Source organism: Stomoxys calcitrans, chromosome 1 (assembly GCF_963082655.1).
Source record: "Stomoxys calcitrans chromosome 1, idStoCalc2.1, whole genome shotgun sequence".
In the NCBI taxonomy this organism is placed as follows: Eukaryota; Metazoa; Arthropoda; class Insecta; order Diptera; family Muscidae; genus Stomoxys; species Stomoxys calcitrans.
Window position 1 is genome coordinate 3,904,842 of NC_081552.1, and position 21,379 is coordinate 3,926,220.

Here is a 21,379-nt window from a genome sequence, read left to right on the forward strand (position 1 = left end):
ACCCAGATTCGTATTGAACCACAAATGCTTTCGTAAATCGCAAAACACGAACCCAATCTCAGCCAAAATTTCGAACAATAGAAAATTAAAGTCGAATATCCCCGAATCCAATGCCTCAAGTGGACGTTTTTGTATGCATTTTTCAGCAAAAAAATTGGAAATCGGACCAAACACTAAGATATGGCAGCCCGAACAATTTGTCAAAATGCCGAGGTGATCAACTTCAGGGCCCTGCCAAGAGACGTCCGCATCACCTAGTGGCTTGAAATTTTGCACATGATCTCGAGAGCACCTCAGCTTTCACCATTTCATATTTCAAGGAGTTATCTCTATCCATTCTTAAATTCTGTCCCACTGTGCGACGGTAGTGAGTCTGTAACGGTTTAGCAGAATGAGGTAAGAATAAATAACCAGGCTAAAGAATGACAAGGCATCAAAAGCCGATGGGTTATCAACCGAACAATTTGGGAAATGAGGCAACTCCCAATGAATGGAGCCTCTGCACTATGAGCGATGCCCAAGAAGGGAGACAAAATATCTCCAAACTACTATCCCACTCAAAATATCATAGAAAAGATAAGGAACGTAATTCAGATCTAAGGTAAATAAAACAATTAGATCCTGTTAAAGTGGTATCAGACCTGGTAAACCCGCCATATATGGGAAAAATCCTATTTGTCCATTACACTACAGCTTTGAACAGTTTCCATTCGTTCAAAGTATTTGCAGCCATATCGGAGTAACGCAGCAAAACTAGCAAGAACTTTCAGAACGACCCAAACTGACACTCGATCATCTGTTTAACATAGGAAACAAGCTCTCCAGATCGCTTTAGGAAGCCGTACAACTTGGATTGTTCACATCCTCTAATTCAGCCATGTTTTATAGTCTCTTCTTTTCTGGGGATACTTAGCCCACCCCAGAGCTTTTCTACGCTTATGAATGACGGACACAATGACTGAGACGGCTGTTCTAGTTAGCGACTGGAAAGGGGGAGACTTCTTCAAGTCTAGATTGGTTCACATAATTTTGACCATCTGTCATTCGGCATACCAACAAATTCCCGTTCCACTGGAATGTCTAAGTTACTGGTCTCGCAAGCTCGTCTGCTCTACATTTTCCTGGGATATCTCTGTGTCCCGACGCCCATCACAGGAAAATTTTGAAATGTTTAGCCATCTCAAACTTGGTTAGAGACCACCGTAGTTGTCCACCAATGACGTTGAACGCCTGGGTTCAAATCCTGGCGAGAACATCAGAAAAAAATTTTCAGTGGTGGTAATTCCCTCCTAATGCTGCCGAAATTTGTGAGGTACTTTGTCATGTAAAAACTTCTCTCCAAAAAGGTGTCGCACTGCGGCATGCCGTTCGGACTCCTCTATAAAAAGGAGGACCCTTTTTCATTGATCTTAAAATTGAATCGGACAGCAGTCATTGATATGTGAGAAGTTTATTCTTGTTCCTTAATGGAATGTTCATGGTAATTTGCATTTGGACATGCATTTGCATCAGCCATCTCATTGAGAGATCTGTTTCCCAGAGATTGAATGACTGCTTGGCTGTCCGAGAAGATCGTCGTTATGGCATTTTATCTTAGCCATTCCACAACTTCCTTAATTGTAAGGTCGGCACCTTCTCGATATGACCAGTGCTAGTTATTCATAGTACACCCCGAAACTCAGCTTAGAACCACCCAGTCTAGTTTAGATCCGACCAATTTAACTTCCAATCGGTTTTATCAGGAATGGTGGTACAGTACTTTTTTTATCTACAAGCAACTCAGGCAATGTGTAATCCACACTGCCTCGAACACTGGACATTGTATAGCCGCCGCATGATCAGAGGGAAAGCTACCATAATAGCTTCACAGCAGTGGTCGCTGTAATTTATCTAGCCACATTGTTCAGAGGCATTAAGTGAAGCAGTAATTTAAGTGCATCAGATTGTGTCGACTTCTGTGAGACTGTGATTCACAAACAAGCCATCCTTTGGATCCGGCTGAGAATTGAACTGTTAGTGGACTTTTTAGCAATCCCATGGCAGCCGGTTCTACGTAACGGATTGGCCCGATGGAGTCTTTCATTGGCAAAGGCTACCGCCTTCAGTATACAACACACTGCTAGAACAACAACAACCACATAGTGCACGACGCCAGTGAATGACACGCGGTTTAAACCCCCAATTTTTGCCAATGGCTCTCTTGCATGTGTAGGGGGCAAGAGTTGCCTTTTTTGCTCTTTCAAAAATGTTGAATTTGCAGTTCAATGACTACATAAGGCCGCCGTAGCGCAGAGGATATCATGTCCGCCTATGACCCCGAACGCCTGGCCTGAGCATTAGAGAAATTTTCAACAGTGGTTATCTCCTCCTTATGCAGGTGACATTTGTGAGGCACTATGCTATGCATAGAAGCCATGTTAAAACTTAATGAAAAGGTATTTTTAAAAAAACGAAAGACTTAAGACACAGTCCGTAACTGCGAATATGCAGAGAGACAAAAGACTTAGGACACATACTTTGTGACCCTTTAAATCTAAGTTTGACTCCCAGTTTTGTCCCACAATTATCCAACAAATATTGCAGTACATATCCGGAAACGAAAGACTTAAGGCACAAACATTGTATTCGAATAGTTGACAATATCGCAGAAAATCTGTACATAATTTTGAATTATTAAATTTTAAAATAGCCATGGTGAATACATTGGAATAACACCGTGCGCCTGCATTGGAGACATTGCTGTAACATCAAACAGTAGCACTGGCCATACATGTCGTGCTTAATTTAGAAGTCTTAAGCTATGTTCGATTTTGACTATCAAAAGGAGATATGCACTTTATCATCGAGGAGGGTCGTGAATGCGACAGACTTAGTGATATGATGGAAGTTTCCCTGCTGTTTACTAATAGGACATTTGCGAGATGACATTCATTAACATCGTTAGCAAATTCAATTCATAACCTTAAGGCGGTTGCTATGTCCAATGGCATAAAACTATTGGTTTGCTTTACTACCCCTTTTAATCCCCCAAGCACTACATTTTCATTGATAAACCATTGGCATAATTCGGTAGTCCACATTTTTTCTCAATGTATTCCATTTTTTTCCTGACGATTCATTCACTCTACCTGCTGTTACCAGGCCATTATAGACAGTACGCAAACGTGCAATGACTAAAACCGAACTGAGTCAAAATGGACGTGTGTAAGCTGAACGACCAACAACCGACCAAATGAACGTACCAACAAACAATCAATTCAACAAATATGGATACTTCTTACCTGTGCATCAACCCGTCACTGGCAACCTTACGAATTCAATATAAGGCGGAGCTACACACAATCGAGAGTGAGAGATATCGATATCCGTAGCTTATGGCTTAGGAGGTGTGAAAGAGAGACATAGCAACTAAGAAAAGGCTAAAACTTATGACCAACAAGTGGGCATTGGGCTTGTGAATGATGGTTTTGCGGAGATGAAGGAAAAACGACAACTTTTGTGATGGCTGAACAAATTAACACCGATCATTAGCTCCGGAGTACGCAAACGGGTGTGAACGCGCTATTTGACGAAACGTATATTGGAAATTAAAAAAAAAAAGAAAATAAATTTCTGACATATAACAAATTCTAAGATTTCTTGAAACTAAAATTCAGAAATATGTAAGTTTTGCTTAAAAAGAATTTTTCTTACCTTGTATTGCTATAAAATACTTACAAAAACAAAATCTAATTGCTTCAGATTCCTTATATGCTTGCAGCATTTAAAGTCCTTCACTGCCTCGCTCACCTCCAACATCAATATTCAATTAATTATCTTCGTTGTTATGATTTGGCCTGGGCTCTAAAAATAAATTGTCATTTCCATAAATACCAGCAAATGCGCGAAAATGAGTGAAAATACATTCTACTCACAGGCCCATTAAGACGCATGCTATTTGACAAATGGATACTAATTAATTACAGTTTGTACAAAATTTTAGTACAGCTCAAATCAGCAACTCAACCACCTCCGGCCACTGTCATCCAACAGCCAGCAGAGATCATAAAGTGCGTTACCAATCACCTCGAGAGCCGTAAATCCCTATTAACACTCACACACGCATGCGCAAACCCTCGCCGCACATAAAATTAACAGTAATTTAACAATTTAACGCAAAAAAAAAAAAAAAGTGAAAAGTACCCAATTATCATAATTCGAAGGGGGGAGATCCTCAATAAAACACCAGCTAAACGATCTAAACGAAAATTAAAACTACCGTATCTTTTTTGTGTTGTTGTTTTAACACCCCAGACAGTTGACATTTAAACGGTACCGTTTCCCGCAGCGGTTCATTGCTGATAATTTAAAGTGGCGCGTGACACATTTGACACGCAAGTGTTAAACGTTTATTATAAGAAGTTACCAAAAAAAAAAAACAGAGAGTGAAAACAAAACAAAATAAAAATAAAACGAAAAAACAAAACAAAACAAAACAAAACCGTAATAATAAATCAGAAAGTGCAAAAAGTTTCAATTGTCAAAATAAAAATCATAACGATTTGCAAACAATTTTGAAGGAGTTGTGAAAAGCCGTCGCTAAAAATGCTTTGAAAAGGCCACAAATTGGCGTAACTGTTTCATTTTGGTGGCTGGAAAAGGCAAAGAAAAATTTCAGTATTCAACTAAAATACAAAAAGTGTTAAACATTATTTTTTGTAACTTACCAAACCAAAGGAAAGGAAATTATTTTTACACATAACTATCTATTTGGAATATCGACAAACTTTACAAACAAATAACATGCGTAAGTAAAAACAGAATCCATACAAATGATTTTTTTTCTTTAACTTTACTATTTATGTTTAACTTAACATTACAACTTTTTATATAGACAAACGACGTGAGACACAAACTCGTAGACTAGGCAAATGTTATTAAATCGTTATATCGTCACATAAAAACAATTTTTTTTTTACTCGTATTAATTCCAACGTTCAACCAGAACAAAAGACTTAGGACACAAACTTTAATTATAGGACATTCATTCCGCAAAACTGAGGTGCTTAAGTATATATATTGTATATTCTTGATCGTCTGGACATTTTGAGTCGTTTCCGTCATCTCAATCCATCTGTCGAAATCACGATAGCGGTCGAACGCGTTAAGCACAGATACATCTTATTAGAGTAGGTTGTTGGGAATTGCAAATGGGATATGTCGGTTCAGATTTGGATATATCTTCCATATAAACCGATCTCCCGCTTTGACATATTTAGCCTCTAGAAGCTGCAATTGTTATCCGATTGAGATGAAATGTTGCATGTAGTGTTTTGTTATGACGTCCAATAACTGTGGTAAGTATTGGGTTGCCCAAAAAGTAGTTGCGGATTTTTTAAAAGAAAGTAAATGCATTTTTAATAAAACTTAGAATGAACTTTAATCAAATATACTTTTTTTACACTTTTTTCTAAAGCAAGCTAAAAGTAACAGCTGATAACTGACAGAAGAAAGAATGCAATTACAGAGTCACAAGCCGTTGAAATTTGTCAACGCCGACTATATGAAAAATCCGCAATTACTTTTTGGGCAACCCAATACATTGGAAATCGGTCGATGACCTGATATAGGTCTCATTTGGCTAAAGTATTGCATGTAGAGTTCTGTTACGACTTTCAATAATTGTGCCAAGTACGATTGAAATCGATAGGGTTATAACCCTACATAGCTCCCATATATATATCGATCTCCCGATTTTGTTCAATTTGGCTAAACCGATCTCTCGGTTATTACAAGCATTAATTTTTGCTTGGTTTGGCAGAAATTTGGTGCGTAGAGTAAAATTATGCCATTCAAATAATATTACTTTTGTGTCAATTTCACGCAGTGGTGGGTTTCAAAGATTCGGCCCGGCCGAACTTAGCGCGTTTTTGTTTATTTTACTTCATATGTCTTCTACGCACATGTAAAAACTTTTTTGCATCAAAAAATATTTGTGACCTCTAAAGTTATTTCTCCCAAAGGGGGAGTGAGTCGAGCTAATGACCATTAGAATGAGTATCATCAAAAAGTGAAGGATTTAATTGAAAAGAAATTGCAAGACAACAGATGAATTTGACCACAGACGACACGTCTTCTGCATACTTTTCAAGCATGGCAAGTGCTATCTTATGTACCAAAGTGTGACTCTCAAACCTCCTGTCTACCGAGAATTTGTAGCATTAAATTTATTTTCAAATTCGAAATTGCCCTCTACTACCAACTCACTTAAAAATATCGATTTTGAAATCATCTTTGCCCGAATCAAGTATTTTGGAGATTTTTGTAAAAAAATTTTGGGCAAAATTTACTTTTAGTTTTTAGAGACACTTTTATCTGCAAAATTCAGAATGAATTATTAGAATATCTCTTTTCGGAAAACTGCAATTTTCTCTAACCATTTAAAATTTGAAAGATATCTCCACCCCTTTTTTATACGTACGCTTTTTTTCTAGTTTGTTTTTTTTTCGATTCTATTCCCCAGTGAACTCTTGAAATATTTTCATCGATTGTGAATTATTCCCATAATTTGTTATTGAAAACTCAAGCTTTTGATTTCGGAAAATTTTTCTAAATTTCCAAAGTTCATAAAGGTTTTCAAAGTCCTGTTCCTATATGTTCTAGTTGAATAGATTGTTTATCTCAACGATAATATTTAACTGTTAGCTCAATCATGATATTATTTTCCTGTTGCATAAAGAAATTTTTATAAAATAAGAAGACCTGTTGTAAATTTTCACAATTTGAAGCCAACTATTGTGAATATTTTCAAAATAAAATTTTAGCGATTTGTCTAAATTAAGGCCCGTCTTGGTACTTATCTACAATCAGATTTTCCAGAACTTATACTTCTACAAAAACTGAAGTTATTTCTATTTTGCAACAACTGCGACAACTGCTCTAGACATTGTTGGAGACCAATGGCGGAGGATTATGAGAACATTCTTGATGAAATGCACAGCACATGAATGCTGTGTATACTTTTCGTCAAAATTATATTTCGGTGGAGAAACATCGTCAGAGTTTCTATAGTACCGCCTTAGATAAATCTTTAGCCGCAGCGAATTCCGATACCACCGAATGTTTTTTCCACAAATTAAAATTTGCCCATGAACATTCCATTAAGGAACGGGGGCTAACTTCTCACATATCAATGAATAACAGAACACCGATTCAAGTTTAAGCTCAATGATAAAGGGGCGCAGTGCGACATTTCTTTGGGGAGAAGTTTTGACATGGCAAAGTACCTCACAAATGTCGCCAGCATCAGGAGGGCTTAACCTCCACTGAATATTTTTTCTGATGTTCTCGCCATAATTCGAACCCACATGGTCAGCGTCATAGGCGGACATACTAACATCCGGGTAACTGTGTTTTTTACACACTCAGGAAAAATTTATACCAAAAGTGCTCATTTCAGTAACATACGGTATTGATTGTAAAGCAACATCGAATGGTATTAAAGCGAAACCGCATGGTTTAGCTGAAATGTTGGTACAATTTGGTACTAGCTTTATTACCGAACTGGTAATTATGGCTTTTATGCCAATCTCATTATCACCTGAACATTCCACACCCTAATGAACCAAAATTAAAAAAAAAAAACATTGGAAATAGTTACCAACCGCGACCAGCCTCGATACTTTGTATTCAACAATTGATTCCGTATCTATTGAATCCCAGAAATAATTTTCATATAATACACCAACACAGCATCGTTTGCCACACAAGGCACTTTATCAAGTTCTTGGCACAGAAAACTTCCTTAGTGTTCATATAATTCTCATTTTTAACGCTTTCGCGTATTTGAACACGTTTTTAGACACACAAAACATATAACAACCTTTAATTAAATAAAAAAAACAATTTTTTGTAATTTTAAGTACGAAGCTAAACAATAATTTTGTCACGATGATAATACCGACTGGTATTAAATTGATATCGAATAGTATTAAAAACATTTGCTTATAACGCGAATAAAATAATACCAGTCAGTATTGGCAAAGTACCGTCCTTTTTCTATGGGTGCACACTCCACTTTGAGGATGGAGATCTACAGTCTTAGTACCGTTTTACTCAAAAACCTTTTTTTTTAATCTGCTGTATTCGTAAGATAAAACTTCGTTGAACTTAAGGAGGTCTTTGAAAACTTTAAACTACAAATCTTACAATCAGTGGAAGAAAAAAGTAGTTCTAATTTTGGTATTGGGTTTTATTTGGTCGTTATAATCCATGGTGCACTATAAGTTTTTTTTTATGTGAAGGGTGTTTTCATACCCTACACCACTACTGTGGTACAGGACATTACAACTTATTGCATTTGTTTCTCTATACGAACTGACTCGGAATCACGAATAGACAGACTTATACTAAGTACACGCAGCAAACTTTGGTTTTTTTGGAATCCATAGGTAACTTGCATAAGGTATATGTCATATTTACCAGAAATGAACCTTATCGTTTAAAAAAAACGTTTCGACAAAACAGTGAATTTTTATCGTACTGCTTTCACAAAAGCAAGAGTTTAAGAAAAAGTTTTCAACGATTTGTAGGTGTTGCTCGTTTCTGAGTTCCTCCATACCCAAAATGGCAGAGTATACCGAACACTTTTCACTTTTACAGATGACATGTAAACACAATAATCAACCAGTGGCTATGACAGAGTTTCCAATCTATCCATGTGATTGCCTTCAAAAAACTTCTATGCCAAGAAATCAAAACAGGGAACTGCTCCATATAAAGCAGTTCCCTGTTTTGATTTCTTTGCTACATTTTGGAATGTAATGTAAACATAAGCTTTTCAACGCCCAACCCAAACAAGGTCCCGATAGTTCGATTAAAATGTATATTGTACGGTTTGTTTTCTGATTTGGCTGAAACTTGGGGAAAATCAGAAAATTTTTCAGCGGTGGTTATCCCCTTACTAATGCTGGCTACATTCGTAAGGTACCCTGTCATGTTAAAACTTCTCTATTAAGTGGTATCCGTTCGGACTCGGCATAAAAAGGAGGCTTCTTGCCATTGAGCTTAAACTTTAATCGGACTGCACTCATTGATATGAGAGAGAGAGAGAGTGTTCCTTAGTGGAATGTTCAAAGAAAATTTTGTAGTTTAGTACTCATGCGCCGATTCAGCGATTTGGCTTCTTGTATATCATGAAAATAGTCTATAACTGCTTATTTGTATGCAATTGCCTTCCTAAGGCACTGCCTTGTCGAACTTTACCCCTTTTTTGGTGGAAGTAAAACTTTGCTGTCGTTGTCCAGAATAGAAGTCTCAGTCATAGCCACTGTCTGATCCGAAAACATGGTGACAAACTGAAAGTTGCCAGTAACGACTTTTGCCGGAGCTGTGAGGACGTCGAAGAAGAAGAGACTATAAAATATCTGCTGTGTGTGTGTGTGTGTGTGTCGCGCACTAGCAGCCAGAAGGAGTTCCACTGATTTAGGGGATGTGAAGTTATTGAGCTTTTACGTTTAACGATCTGGATGGTTCAAGGGACTAGAAGGCATCTTCCTATACAAAATACTTCATTTAAGCCCGATATTCTCATAATGTTCACCAGACACTTGGCCCTGAAAAAAATATTAGCTTTGTGTCCTTCTCTTCTCTTTATTGACATTTATTTAAATCCCATATTGCCATTGGTTTTTAAAGGAGTTTATAGGATGAGGCGTCCCCCAAACACATGCCCCAAAAATTGGTTATCAAATTCGTTTTCTAATCTCAAATACCTTTCATTTAAGCCACATATTGGCATGGTCGAAAATGTTTACCCTTTGGGGGGTGTTTTGGGGAAGGAATGATGCCCTAAATACATGGTCCTCATTTGGATATCAAATTCGTATTCTAATCCCAAATACCTTTATTTGAGCCACATATTGCGATGGTTTATAAAAAAAAGCTGTTTGTGGGGTATTTTAGGAAAGGGGTAGAGCCACAGAAAATTGTTCCCGAAATTGGGTATCAATTCTTGCTCTACCCCCCAATAGGGGTGTTTTGGGGAGTGAGGTGTCCCCCAAACACTAAGCCTTGAAAATATATCAGCAACGTGCTCTATTCCCTTATATCTATATATCATTTATTTGAACTCCATATTGCCATTGGTCTCAAAATTGGATATCAAATTCGTTTTCTAGTCTCAAATACCATTCATTTAAATCCTTTATTGCGAATGTGTTTTTTTTTTCATATGTCATAATGTCTTACTTCATATGCAATGTTTTGAAATTGGTTTTTGTTTGATTTTTTTTTTGTGTGGAAGAAATATTCTTTAGTAATATGTAATATTTAAAGTATATTTTGCCGCAATTAATGGAATGCTGCCAACCATTTGAACAGAGAGATGACGAACCGTCCAAAAATATACTTTAAATATTACATATTACTAAAGAATATTTCTTCCACACAAAAAAAAAATCAAACAAAAACCAATTTCAAAACATTGCATATGAAGTAAGACATTATGACATATGAAAAAAAAACACATTCGCAGAAATGCAAATTAGTTAAGAAAAAAATAAGTTAAATCCTTTATTGCAAAAACCAGCAAATGTTCGGTTTGGGGTATGGGCCCTAAAAACTATGACTATCGAGTTCCATATCGAGCAAATACATCCTATAAGGGGGTTGATATGGTGGTGGGACTTCCCCAGACAGTTGGTCCCGAATATTGATATTCGATTTATGGTCTACTCCCAAATACCTTTCATTTGAGCCCCATTTTTCCATAGTCGGCAAACATGACCGGTGGTCCCACATTTGGATATCAGATTCGTATTCTACTCGCAAATACCTTTAATTTGAGTCCCATATTGCCATGATCGGTAAATATGTCCGATTTAGGGGTGTTTTGGGAGTTGGGTGGTGTTGTGGGGGTGGGTTGGCCCCTTAGACACTTTTCCCGAATATTGATATCAGATTTGTGCTTTACTCCCAAAGACCTTTCATTTGAGCCCCATGTGGCTATGGTCGTAAATGTGTCCCCTTTGGGGGAGGTTTTTGGGGGGAGGCGGCCCCCCAAACACTTGGTCTCATATTTGGATATCAGATTCTAATTCTACACTCACATACCTTTTATTTAAGCCCCACATTCCTAGGGTCAGTAAATAAGTCCTGTTTCTGGACCCCCAGAAACGTGGTCTCACATTTGGATATCAGATTCGTATTCGACTCGGAAATACCTTTCATTTGAGTCCCATATTGCCATGGTCGGTAAATATGTCCGATTTAGGGGTGTTTTGGGGATTGGGGTGGTCCCTCTAGCACTTGGTTCGACAAATGGATATCAGATACGTTTTCTTATTCTAAATACCTTTCATTTGAGTCCCATATTGTCGTGATTGGTCTAAATATATATTTGTTAGGTTTTGGGGTTGGGGCGCCCCCTAGGTACCCTATCTGAAATTGGGATACCAACTGTTTGTTTGTAGGTTACTATAAGAGAGCACACAAAATTTCGATTAAATCGCACCATCCATCTCCGAGATCTGGCGTTTCTGAAAATTGCGGTAAGGGGGAGGGTCCGCCCCCCTTCAGATATCAAAAGATGTAGCACCCTATTTTCACCACGGGATCATTTTGCACCATCTGCACCATTTTGCAAATTGATTTTTAAATATTGTATAGATTATTTTTTTCCATAATTTTTTTTTATTTTCCTACTTACTTTCATAAATCATAATGCAATTGCGCCAAGCACGCATTATTCTAGCACTTTGAAGCCTAACGTCACTGCTGTCTCCAGTGTATGTTAAAAATTTTTGTTTTGTAATAAATTTATGGATGATGGCATCCACATTTAATATATTGTGTCAACTGACCACAGACAGACTTATACTAAATACACATACCATGACACAGATAAACATACACATCCATTAAAAAAAAATATGTATATATATATACAAAAAAACGCGTTTGGCTTTAGTAAATATTGAAGTCACGATTGAAAAAAATGGTTAAATAAATAAATAAAAAAGCCGAGCGAAGATTAATCAAAGGCAAATAAACGAAATAACTATAGCTGAGCAAACGGTGTACATCCATACAAAAGTATGGGTATATGCGTAAGCAAAAAATCATCAGAAAAAAAAAACCGAAACGAATTTGAAGCTAGTTAATCAGGGCGGGTATTTCAAACCTAGTCCGCTTTCGGCCTGTTCAAGTTGAACAAATTGAGGAAATCCAATCCAGCTTGAGATAAATTCCATAGGATTTTTTATTTGGGTTTAGTTGTCATTAGACATGTGATGGCTTTTTGTTTGAGATTGAAGTTTTATTTATGATGCCTTGCCGCAGTAGCTTTTGTTAATCATTGATTTTGTCTCCTGCAGCAGCCGTCCGACAATGCTGGGTCTCAAATTGTACACCTTCAGTTTTTAGTTTTCTGCTGTCGGCAAGCATCCAATAAATTAATTTATTTTCAGTCTTTCTCCTATTTTCTTTTTCCCTCTCTCTCTCTCTTTTTTTCGCTTTGTCTCAATTAATTTTTTCTAGCATAAAATTCTTGCATAGAGATTATAAATCTCTTGCCTGCACCACAATTAAGACATTCTGTTTGTTTATGATAGCAGCCAGTAAGAGAGTAGAGTCATAACAGACCGAATATCAATTCATTTTCTTTGTTTTTGTAGCCTAGATGCAGCATTGCTGCCTTTCTTTTTAGGCTCTTCGCATGCTCTTTATAGAGATATCACTTTGTTTTGATACTTGAAAAGATTTTTTCGACACTTTTGTACAAATATATCTTCTTTTTCGTCGTTTTTTTTTTGTTTTTGGTGGGTATTGTAAAACAGAAGGGTTCCCTCGCATTTATGACCTATTACCAATGACCAATGTTTAGATGGATAGACAGACGGACTTGGGAAGGTTCAGATGTATGGTTTGTTGCTGTATTCATCAACAGTTATGACGCACTGACTGTCCGCTTGCTTTGGCGGTCATTTGAGCTTGAGCGTGGCTAAAATGTGCAATATAATTTTAAAATGCCGACATAAGTAATTTAGACAGCATCATCAACAGCAACAACAAAACATCAAACAGTTGAGGACGCCTTTATGTTGCTTGGCGCATGGAAGAAATTCTTGGGTCTCAGCCGTTTTTGTTTTTTGGGAATACAGAGACTTTTATTGTATCAGCAACAGCATACGGGGCCCAGCATAGTGAGCGGCTTAGCGGCTTTTTGGTCTTTGGTCTTAGTCGCTGGTGTTGTTGTCATCGTCGTCATCGCCTCTTATAAATCTAATGGTTTCAAAAGCGATTTTCAAAAATCTCTCTCTAAGTTATTTGCATTGCCCTTGTAAATGAATAAAATTATGAACGCTTTTACAACACCTGTCAATAAACTCGAAAAAAAAGCAAAGAAAAAAGGCCTCAGTCAACAAACGATAAAAGTCAAATTCTTGTGTAAAAACAAACTGAGTAGAAGGTATTTCAGGTTTTTGGTGGTAGAAGAAAATTAAAACTTAATTTTTGATTGTTATGGAATGTAAAGAGAGGGGGTAAGTACGTGCGGGAGTGGAGTAAATTTTATCAAGCATGTGTCTTAAGTCTTTTGTTTTCGATTTTCTTAGACATAACAAACTTAAGCCATTCCCACCAGACCCTCGAGCCCCTTGTCCGAATTCGATGAAATTGCATTTATTCATCATTTAAGACAGTTTTAAGATTTTAACGAAACATTTTTGTTAGAATTTTGGATTTTTGTAAAATTGCTGTAATTTTATACCCACCATCGATGGATATACATAAAGTATACATATTCTTGTTCGTCGTAAAAATCTATGACGAGCTAGCCATGTCCGTACGTGTGTCTGTTGAAATTACGCTACAGTCTTGAAAAATAGAGAAATTGAGCTGAAATTTTACACAGATCCTTTTTTGTTCACAGGCAGGTTAAGTTCGAAGAAGGGCTATATCGGACTATATCTTGGCCGATCCGATTTCTGGTTAAAATATATATCCGAGCTGGTGGATATTCAAAGTTCGTCCCGGACGAATGCCAATAAAAAAAGCAAAGCGATAATTATTTCCTAGCTAGAGCTTGAATTTTTCTATTTAAAACAGTTGTGTCTTTGGCTTTTTTTCTATCCAATCGGCGATAATGGGTTAAGGTAGAACCTTAAGGTACGATTTCAATTAGGGCTGTGGGTTTTTTTCACAAGATAGTCGTTGGATAAAAATGTTTTATTGAATTTCGTGATTAGAGGCCACTGTTGCGCAAAGGTTAGCATGTCCGCCTGTGACGCAGAACGCCTGGTTTCCAATTCTGGCGAGAACATTAGAAAATATTTTCAGCGGTGGTTATCACCGCTTAATGCTGGCGACATTTGTGAGGAACTATGCCATTTGAAAAAATGGTTTGGCAATCAAGTAAAAACTTCTCTCCAAAGAGGTGTCGCTCTGCGGCACGCCGTTCGGTTTTGGCTATAGAAAGGAGGTCCCTTATCATTGAGCTTAAAACTTGATATGTGAGAAGTTTGCCCCTGTTCGTTAATGGAATGTTCATGGGCAAATAATTGATATTGTTTGGATTTACGACTCACGCTCCTCTAAGTGCCTGAAAAATTTACACTAACATTCCATTTTGTTGATATTCAGCTTTAAAAGTATTTTTAGGGGTTATATTCATTTAGTCATTCCGCTTAAACTGGAATCGGACAGGACTCATTGATATGTGGGAAGTTTGCCACTTGACCTTAATGGAATGTTCATGTGCAAATTTGTATTCCAAAATAATTGACCTACTGCCATATAAAGGGTGATTTTTTTGAGGTTAGGATTTTCATGCATTAGTATTTGACAGATCACGTGGGATTTCAGACATGGTGTCAAAGAGAAAGATGCTCAGTATGCTTTGACATTTCATCATGAATAGACTTACTAACGAGCAACGCTTGCAAATCATTGAATTTTATTACCAATATCAGTGTTCGGTTCGAAATGTGTTCATTCACCGTAACGTTGCGTCCAACAGCATCTTTGAAAAAATACGGTCCAATGATTCCACCAGCGTACAAACCACACCAAACAGTGCATTTTTCGGGATGCATGGGCAGTTCTTGAACGGCTTCTGGTTGCTCTTCACTCCAAATGCGGCAATTTTGCTTATTTACGTAGCCATTCAACCAGAAATGAGCCTCATCGCTGAACGGTGAATGAACACATTTCGAACCGAACACTGATTTTGGTAATAAAATTCAATGATTTGCAAGCGTTGCTCGTTAGTAAGTCTATTCATGATGAAATGTCAAAGCATACTGAGCATCTTTCTCTTTGACACCATGTCTGAAATCCCACGTGATCTGTCAAATACTAATGCATGAAAATCCTAACCTCAAAAAAATCACCCTTTACGTAATTTTAAACCATAGAAACCATCAGTTGTAACAAGACACTAATTTCCATGACAAGAATTTTAAGAACAAATTTTGTTAGACCATTTGATTTTTTGTAAAATTTCTGTCATTCTATAAGACGATTTTCCTCCCAAACATGATCTCATGTGACGATAAAAATTGATTTATTTTTCATTCGTCCTAGCTAGAGCAAGAAGTGTTCTAAAACAGTTGTGTTTTTGGCTATTTGTCTATCCAATCGGCGATAATGGATTAAAGTAGGAGCTTAAGGTACGATTGGGTAAAGATGACATATGACCTTCCTCAGCCGCCTTAATGCCCATTTAAGCCAGTGGGAGGGAATTGGAATTTCTTCGCAAGAAATTAAAAGAAAAAAAATGTTTTTTCATTTTTTTATGAATAGGGTATAATTCATAAATCAGTGAGTCGCTCTAAGGTTCCCAATGTATGATCCGAATATGGTCCAAAACGGTCCATATGTGGATATAATAGCTGCCATATAGGCCGATCTCCGAAATTTTCGATCCATTATTGCTTGATATTGGTGAACGAGTTATTTTAGATGGCCTGACATTCATTCGGAATATAGTCTAGATGGGGACATATTTAGATATAGCTGCCGTGTGTGCCGATCTTCCAAATTATATTCATGGGCCCATAGAAGCTTCTTTCATTATCCGATATTTACAAAATTTCAAATAGTGATTGGTTTTTGTCTCCTCATATTCATTACCCGATTTACATTTGGGTGGAATGTACCCCGGAAAAACTTTTGGAGTTCACAAAAAAATTCGGCAATACCAAAGTTACCGCGTTTTTACTTGTTGCATATATCAACAACAAAAATTTATAGCATAAAATACATGCATTTTTCTTCTATTTCTCTTTCGAGACCAGCTTAATGATGGTCTGTTTCACCAATTTCACACCAATCACTGTGGGGAGTTGGTTAGTAGACTTATTCAAGTACATTGGGTGTGGAGGCTTCAAATCGACATGAATTAGCCACACGTCTGTCCGTCTATCACGCTGACATGTAAATACTCTTTAATGGAGGCCACCATAGAACAAAGTTAAGCTTGTCTGACCTATGTCTGAGCGCTTGGGTTGGAATGCTGGCAAAACCGTCAGAAAATAATTTTCAGTGGTTATTACTCTCGTATCTTCTCATGACTTTATAGGCATCTGCAGTATGCAGTTTTTATGGCAATGTGACGCAATTATACATCTAAGTGACGAAAGAAAAAAATCGTCCATATGTTCTGCTTAATATTCTTCTACATGTTGTTCCATATTATGTTTGTTTCTTAAATCTTTTGTTTTGCCTTTACCAAGTTCTAATATATATTGATGAATTTGTGTCCTAAATCCTTTGTTTTTTTCATACTAAAATCGTACTTTCTTTTTTTCCATTTTCCCCTATTTTCACATCTCAACCAGTTTGTGTCTTAAGTCTTTTGTTTTTGTTTTTGTTTTTGTCTTTTCTTATCTCCCATTTGAACTATTTGCAGAAGACATGTCAACCTCGCACATTCTCTCAGCTGTGGATCCTCATACCAACGGCACCCATTCTCCTCAACATTTACACACCGATGGCATGGTCAACAATAATCACAATGCGATGGGCAATCGCGGCAGTCCCAATGCCTTGGAACGCAATTTACATGTATCTCTGGATGATCGGGAATTGTGGCTGCGTTTTCAAAATCTTACCAATGAAATGATTGTTACCAAAAATGGACGGTAGGTAACCATCACAAGTTTGCGAACTTAGCAACCGTTTGGTCTATTCTTTAACTGACATTGTTCTGATTCGTAGCATTGCGATTGTTTCCCCATTTAATGTTTTCGTCATTTGTTGGCACCTCCACTTGTAAAGGTGCTAAGTGTTTACATCAAAAGACAAGAAAACAAAAATTTTCTTTTGCAAATTACTTTTGAAGGTTTCTTTTTATTTTCGAAGATTTCCATTTTCATTAATGAGTTTCTAACGTTTCCTAGTCCATACACATGAATAGATTTTTTTTAAAGCGAAAAAAAATATTGAAAGAATTGGAGAATATGAAGGAAAAAAAAAATAAGCCATTAGTCTTGGGTTGTAATGATTTCGAGAAATGTGTTAATTGATGCAGTCATGGTTGTGGTTTCATAGAAAACTTGAAAACAAACTTTTATCGAATCTGTATTGTACGTATGGGTGTGTGTGTGTGTTTGTTTTTTTTAGGCGCATGTTTCCGGTGGTTAAGATCAGCGCCTCGGGATTGGATCCAGCCGCCATGTATACAGTGCTTTTGGAATTCGTGCAAGTGGACACACACCGCTGGAAATACGTCAATGGAGAATGGGTATGTTTGAGCCATCGCCAACATAGTTTTTATGAGAAAAAACCAAACATTGTTGTCGCCTTTTTTATAGGTTCCTGGAGGCAAGGCTGAAGTGCCGCCCTCTAATCCCATATATGTGCATCCCGAATCGCCCAATTTCGGTGCCCATTGGATGAAGGAGCCCATTTCATTTGCCAAAGTTAAGCTGACCAACAAAACCAATGGCAATGGTCAGATTATGTTGAATTCCCTGCATAAGTATGAGCCCCGGGTCCATTTGGTGCGAGTAGGTTCGGAACAGCGCCATGTGGTGACCTATCCATTTCCGGAAACGCAATTCATAGCTGTGACCGCCTATCAAAATGAGGAGGTGACTTCATTGAAAATAAAATACAATCCCTTTGCCAAAGCCTTTTTGGATGCCAAGGTAAGTTTTGTAGTTTAGAGGGTTTTGTTGTTGAAGGCAAATTCTAATAAAAACACCTTCAATATCACAAAGGAGCGCCCCGATACTTTGTATTCGCATGATGCCCACTATGGTTGGCTTATACCGCCGCCTACTCACTACACCACCTCACCGGTAAATCCGAATGGTTTAAGTGAATCTTCTTTGGTTTCGAGCAATTGTGATCGCTATGGAAGGGCTTTGCCCAGCCGAGCAACCCCATCCCAAAGATCTACACCTTATAGTCGACCACGCATTGTCTCGGGTTCTGCTTCGAATGGCAGCACTGGCAATGCCTCACCACCACAACCACCCTCGGCGCCTCAGACTCCCACAAGTTTGCAGTCTTCATCAACGGCCACCCTGGGCACCTCAGCCACGTCGAGTGGCTTTTCAAGTTCCTATTCCCAATCGGGATTCATGCCAGTCGAACCTACCTCCAGTGCCACGGTCTTCTCCTATCCAGGCACTTGGCAAACGAACACCAACTATTGGAGTTCCACAGCAGTACCAGGACCAATGCCGGTCAACACGGCCAGAGCTATGAGTGAGTATTGATGTTTGAAAAACATTTTAGAAACAAAAGTAAAATTTTTTTTGTTCTTTGCCTAGGTTCCCACAACTCTCCCTCTCCCACCAATAATGGTTCACCCACCTATACGACACCCTCTCCCGGCTATACCATACACCATTTGACACCTCACACGCATACTCATCATCAGTACAACATGCCTCAGACAGCGGCAGCCCATACAGCCGATATGTATCAAAGTGTCTCACCCACCACTCAATCATATGCACCCACCCATCAAGTCTACCATCCCACACCCACCTCGCCCTCATCCCATCAGCTGTATTCGAATGTTCTAAATGGACCAAGTGCTCTGTCCTATCCCACCTCCTCATGGCACAATGGCTCGGCGGCCGACTACGGACTCTACCAAAACCCAGCAGCAGCCTATGCCTACCAAACCGAATACATACCTCTGGTCTCAGAAATTGGGTAAGTCTCTCTGAAGCTCGTACATCTCTCATTTAATTAGCCGTCTAATCATTTGTAGTTTAGTTACCAATGATTCTTTTCTTCATTATCAACAATCCAGCAGTTATGTCCCTCCCGCATTGGAACCCGTAGAAGTCACCAAGACCCTGGATAATACTTCGCACTCTGCTTTGTACAGAGCCACGGAGGAGCCCACCACCGTTTTGACGCTGGAATGCAATAGTCTGAAGGCAGACTCTCACCCACTCTCATCACATGTTGTGGAGAATTCAGTTAAAATGGAATCTCTGAATGCCGCTGCAAATGGTGGCGGTGGCCATATGAGAGCTGCTTCGGTTGATGCTGCCACGGCATCAGCAGTGGTTACAGCACCAGTGCCTAGTGCCGATAACTCGGCTAATTGGACGCCCCTCACTCCCCCCCAAAGTGCCTTGCAATAGACCAACAATAACCTTAACTTTAGTGTAAGCCAACCATGTATAGTAAGAATTAAGCCATTAGATGCAATTTTTATCATTCCCTGTATTTGGAATGAAGTACAGTTTTAATAGAAATTTAGTGTCCTGCTTCCGGGCATATCCCCCATCTCTGTCTGAGCATAAACTTGTTTAAAATATTTTAGCTAGCTTTTAGTTTTTTTTTTTTTTTTTTTTTAATTTAGTTTAGCTCGTTATATTAAGAAAATAAAAATTTTTGTTTCAAATTTTGAAAAAAACCCATTAAATTGCATTTGTAGACTGAGAAAATAGAATGAAAACATACGAGAAAACTGCAAGAAAATGTTCTTTTATTAGAATTTGTTAGAAAACCACTTTTTTTTACGAAAAGGCAATTGGAAAGTTTGTTAATACTCCTAAAATGCATTTCTCTACACAGAAAAAAAAAACGGTATCAATCACGAAATTAATTAATGTAATTAAAATATTAATTGAAGCTACTTCAATCACAAAATTGATAATATCAACCAAAGCTTTTGAAAAAGGTGATTGAAAAATTTTCAATTAATTTTGAATTGATTTCCATTAATTTTTTAGTTGATTCAATTAAAAAATGATTGAAAATTTCCAAATATCCATATCCAAACTTTGAGCGGCTAGACTTTTTAAAAAACGCACAGTCATAACAGTGCTGTGGGGTCTAAAAAGTTTCGGATTCCATTAAAAACTGATTCAAAGAACTTGCTGCCTATACCACAAATTTTGTTTCTTTTTGTCACTCGATTCGTTCGCCAATCCAAAACATCTGTTTTTCCTCTATTACATAAATCAACTGTTTTCAATGAATTGGCAAACGAATTGAGTGACAACAAGTAAAAGCGTGCAAAGTTCGGCCGGGCCGAATCTTATATACCCTCCACCATGGATCGCACTTGTCGAGTTCTTTTCCCGGCATCTCTTCTTAGGCAAAACAGGATATAAGAGAAGATTTGCTCTGCTATTAGAGCGATATAAAGATATGGTCCGGTTTGGACCACAATTAAATTATATGTTGGAGACCTGTGTAAAATGTCAGTCAATTCGAATAAGAATAGCGCCCTTTGGGGGCTCAAGAAGTAAAATAGAGTGATCGATTTATATGGGAGCTGTATCGGGCTATAGACCGATTCAGACCATAACAAACACGTATGTTGATGGTCATGAGAGGATCCGTCGTACGAAATTTCACGCAAATCGGATAATAATTCCGACCTCTAGAGGCTCAAGAAGTCAAGATCCCAGATCGGTTTATATGACAGCTATATCAGGTTATGAACCGAGTTGAAACTTATTTGATACAGTTGTTGAAAGTATGAATAAAATATGTCATGCAAAATTTCAGCCAAATCGGGTAGGAATGGCGGCCTCTAGAAGTTCAAGAAGTCAAGTCCCCAGATCTGTTTATATGACAGCTATATCAGGTTATGAACCGATTTGAACCATACTTGACACAGTTGTTGGATATCATAACGAAATACTACGTGCCAAAATTCATTAAAATCGGATAGGAATTGCGCCCTCTAGAAGCTGAAGAAGTCAAGACCCAAGATCGGTTTATATGACAGCTATAACAGGTCATGGACCGATTTGAATCATACTTGGCACAGTTGTTGGATATCATAACAAAACACGTCGTACAAAATTTCATTCCAATCGCATAAGAATTGCGCCCTCTAGAAGCTCAAGAAGTCAAGACCCAAGATCGGTTTATATGGCCACTATATTAGGTTATGAACCGATTTGAATCTCATTTG

The 21,379-nt window shown here is 37.8% G+C and overlaps 1 protein-coding gene across 8 annotated transcripts; it reads left to right on the forward strand.

The window, feature by feature from the left end:
- Nucleotides 1–560: 560 nt before the first annotated feature.
- On the forward strand, nt 561–19,887 carry LOC106084756 (T-related protein). Of its 8 annotated transcripts, none has more exons than XM_013248664.2 (9): nt 561–601; nt 3,142–3,662; nt 3,742–4,786; nt 16,889–17,120; nt 17,602–17,722; nt 17,793–18,128; nt 18,201–18,693; nt 18,759–19,149; nt 19,208–19,886. In XM_013248664.2, the coding sequence occupies exons 3-9, from the start codon at nt 4,783–4,785 to the stop codon at nt 19,587–19,589; spliced, it is 1,959 nt and encodes a 652-aa protein (XP_013104118.1). In that variant the 5' UTR covers nt 561–601; nt 3,142–3,662; nt 3,742–4,782; the 3' UTR covers nt 19,590–19,886. The 8 variants fall into 8 exon arrangements, with proteins under 8 accessions (XP_013104118.1, XP_059226009.1, XP_013104120.1 ...); XM_059370026.1 differs by lacking the exon at nt 561–601 and adding an exon at nt 1,985–2,435; XM_013248666.2 differs by lacking the exon at nt 561–601 and having other exon boundaries at nt 2,828–3,662; nt 18,204–18,693; nt 19,208–19,887.
- The last annotated feature ends 1,492 nt before the right edge of the window (nt 19,888–21,379 follow it).

What these genes read in the sequence shown, in the direction of transcription:
- LOC106084756 (XM_013248664.2), top strand. An exon ending in ATTGTTACCAAAAATGGACG is followed by an intron (nt 17,121 to 17,601) that starts GTAGGTAACCAT and finishes TGTTTTTTTTAG; the next exon opens with GCGCATGTTTCCGGTGGTTA. An exon ending in AAGCCTTTTTGGATGCCAAG is followed by an intron (nt 18,129 to 18,200) that starts GTAAGTTTTGTA and finishes AATATCACAAAG; the next exon opens with GAGCGCCCCGATACTTTGTA.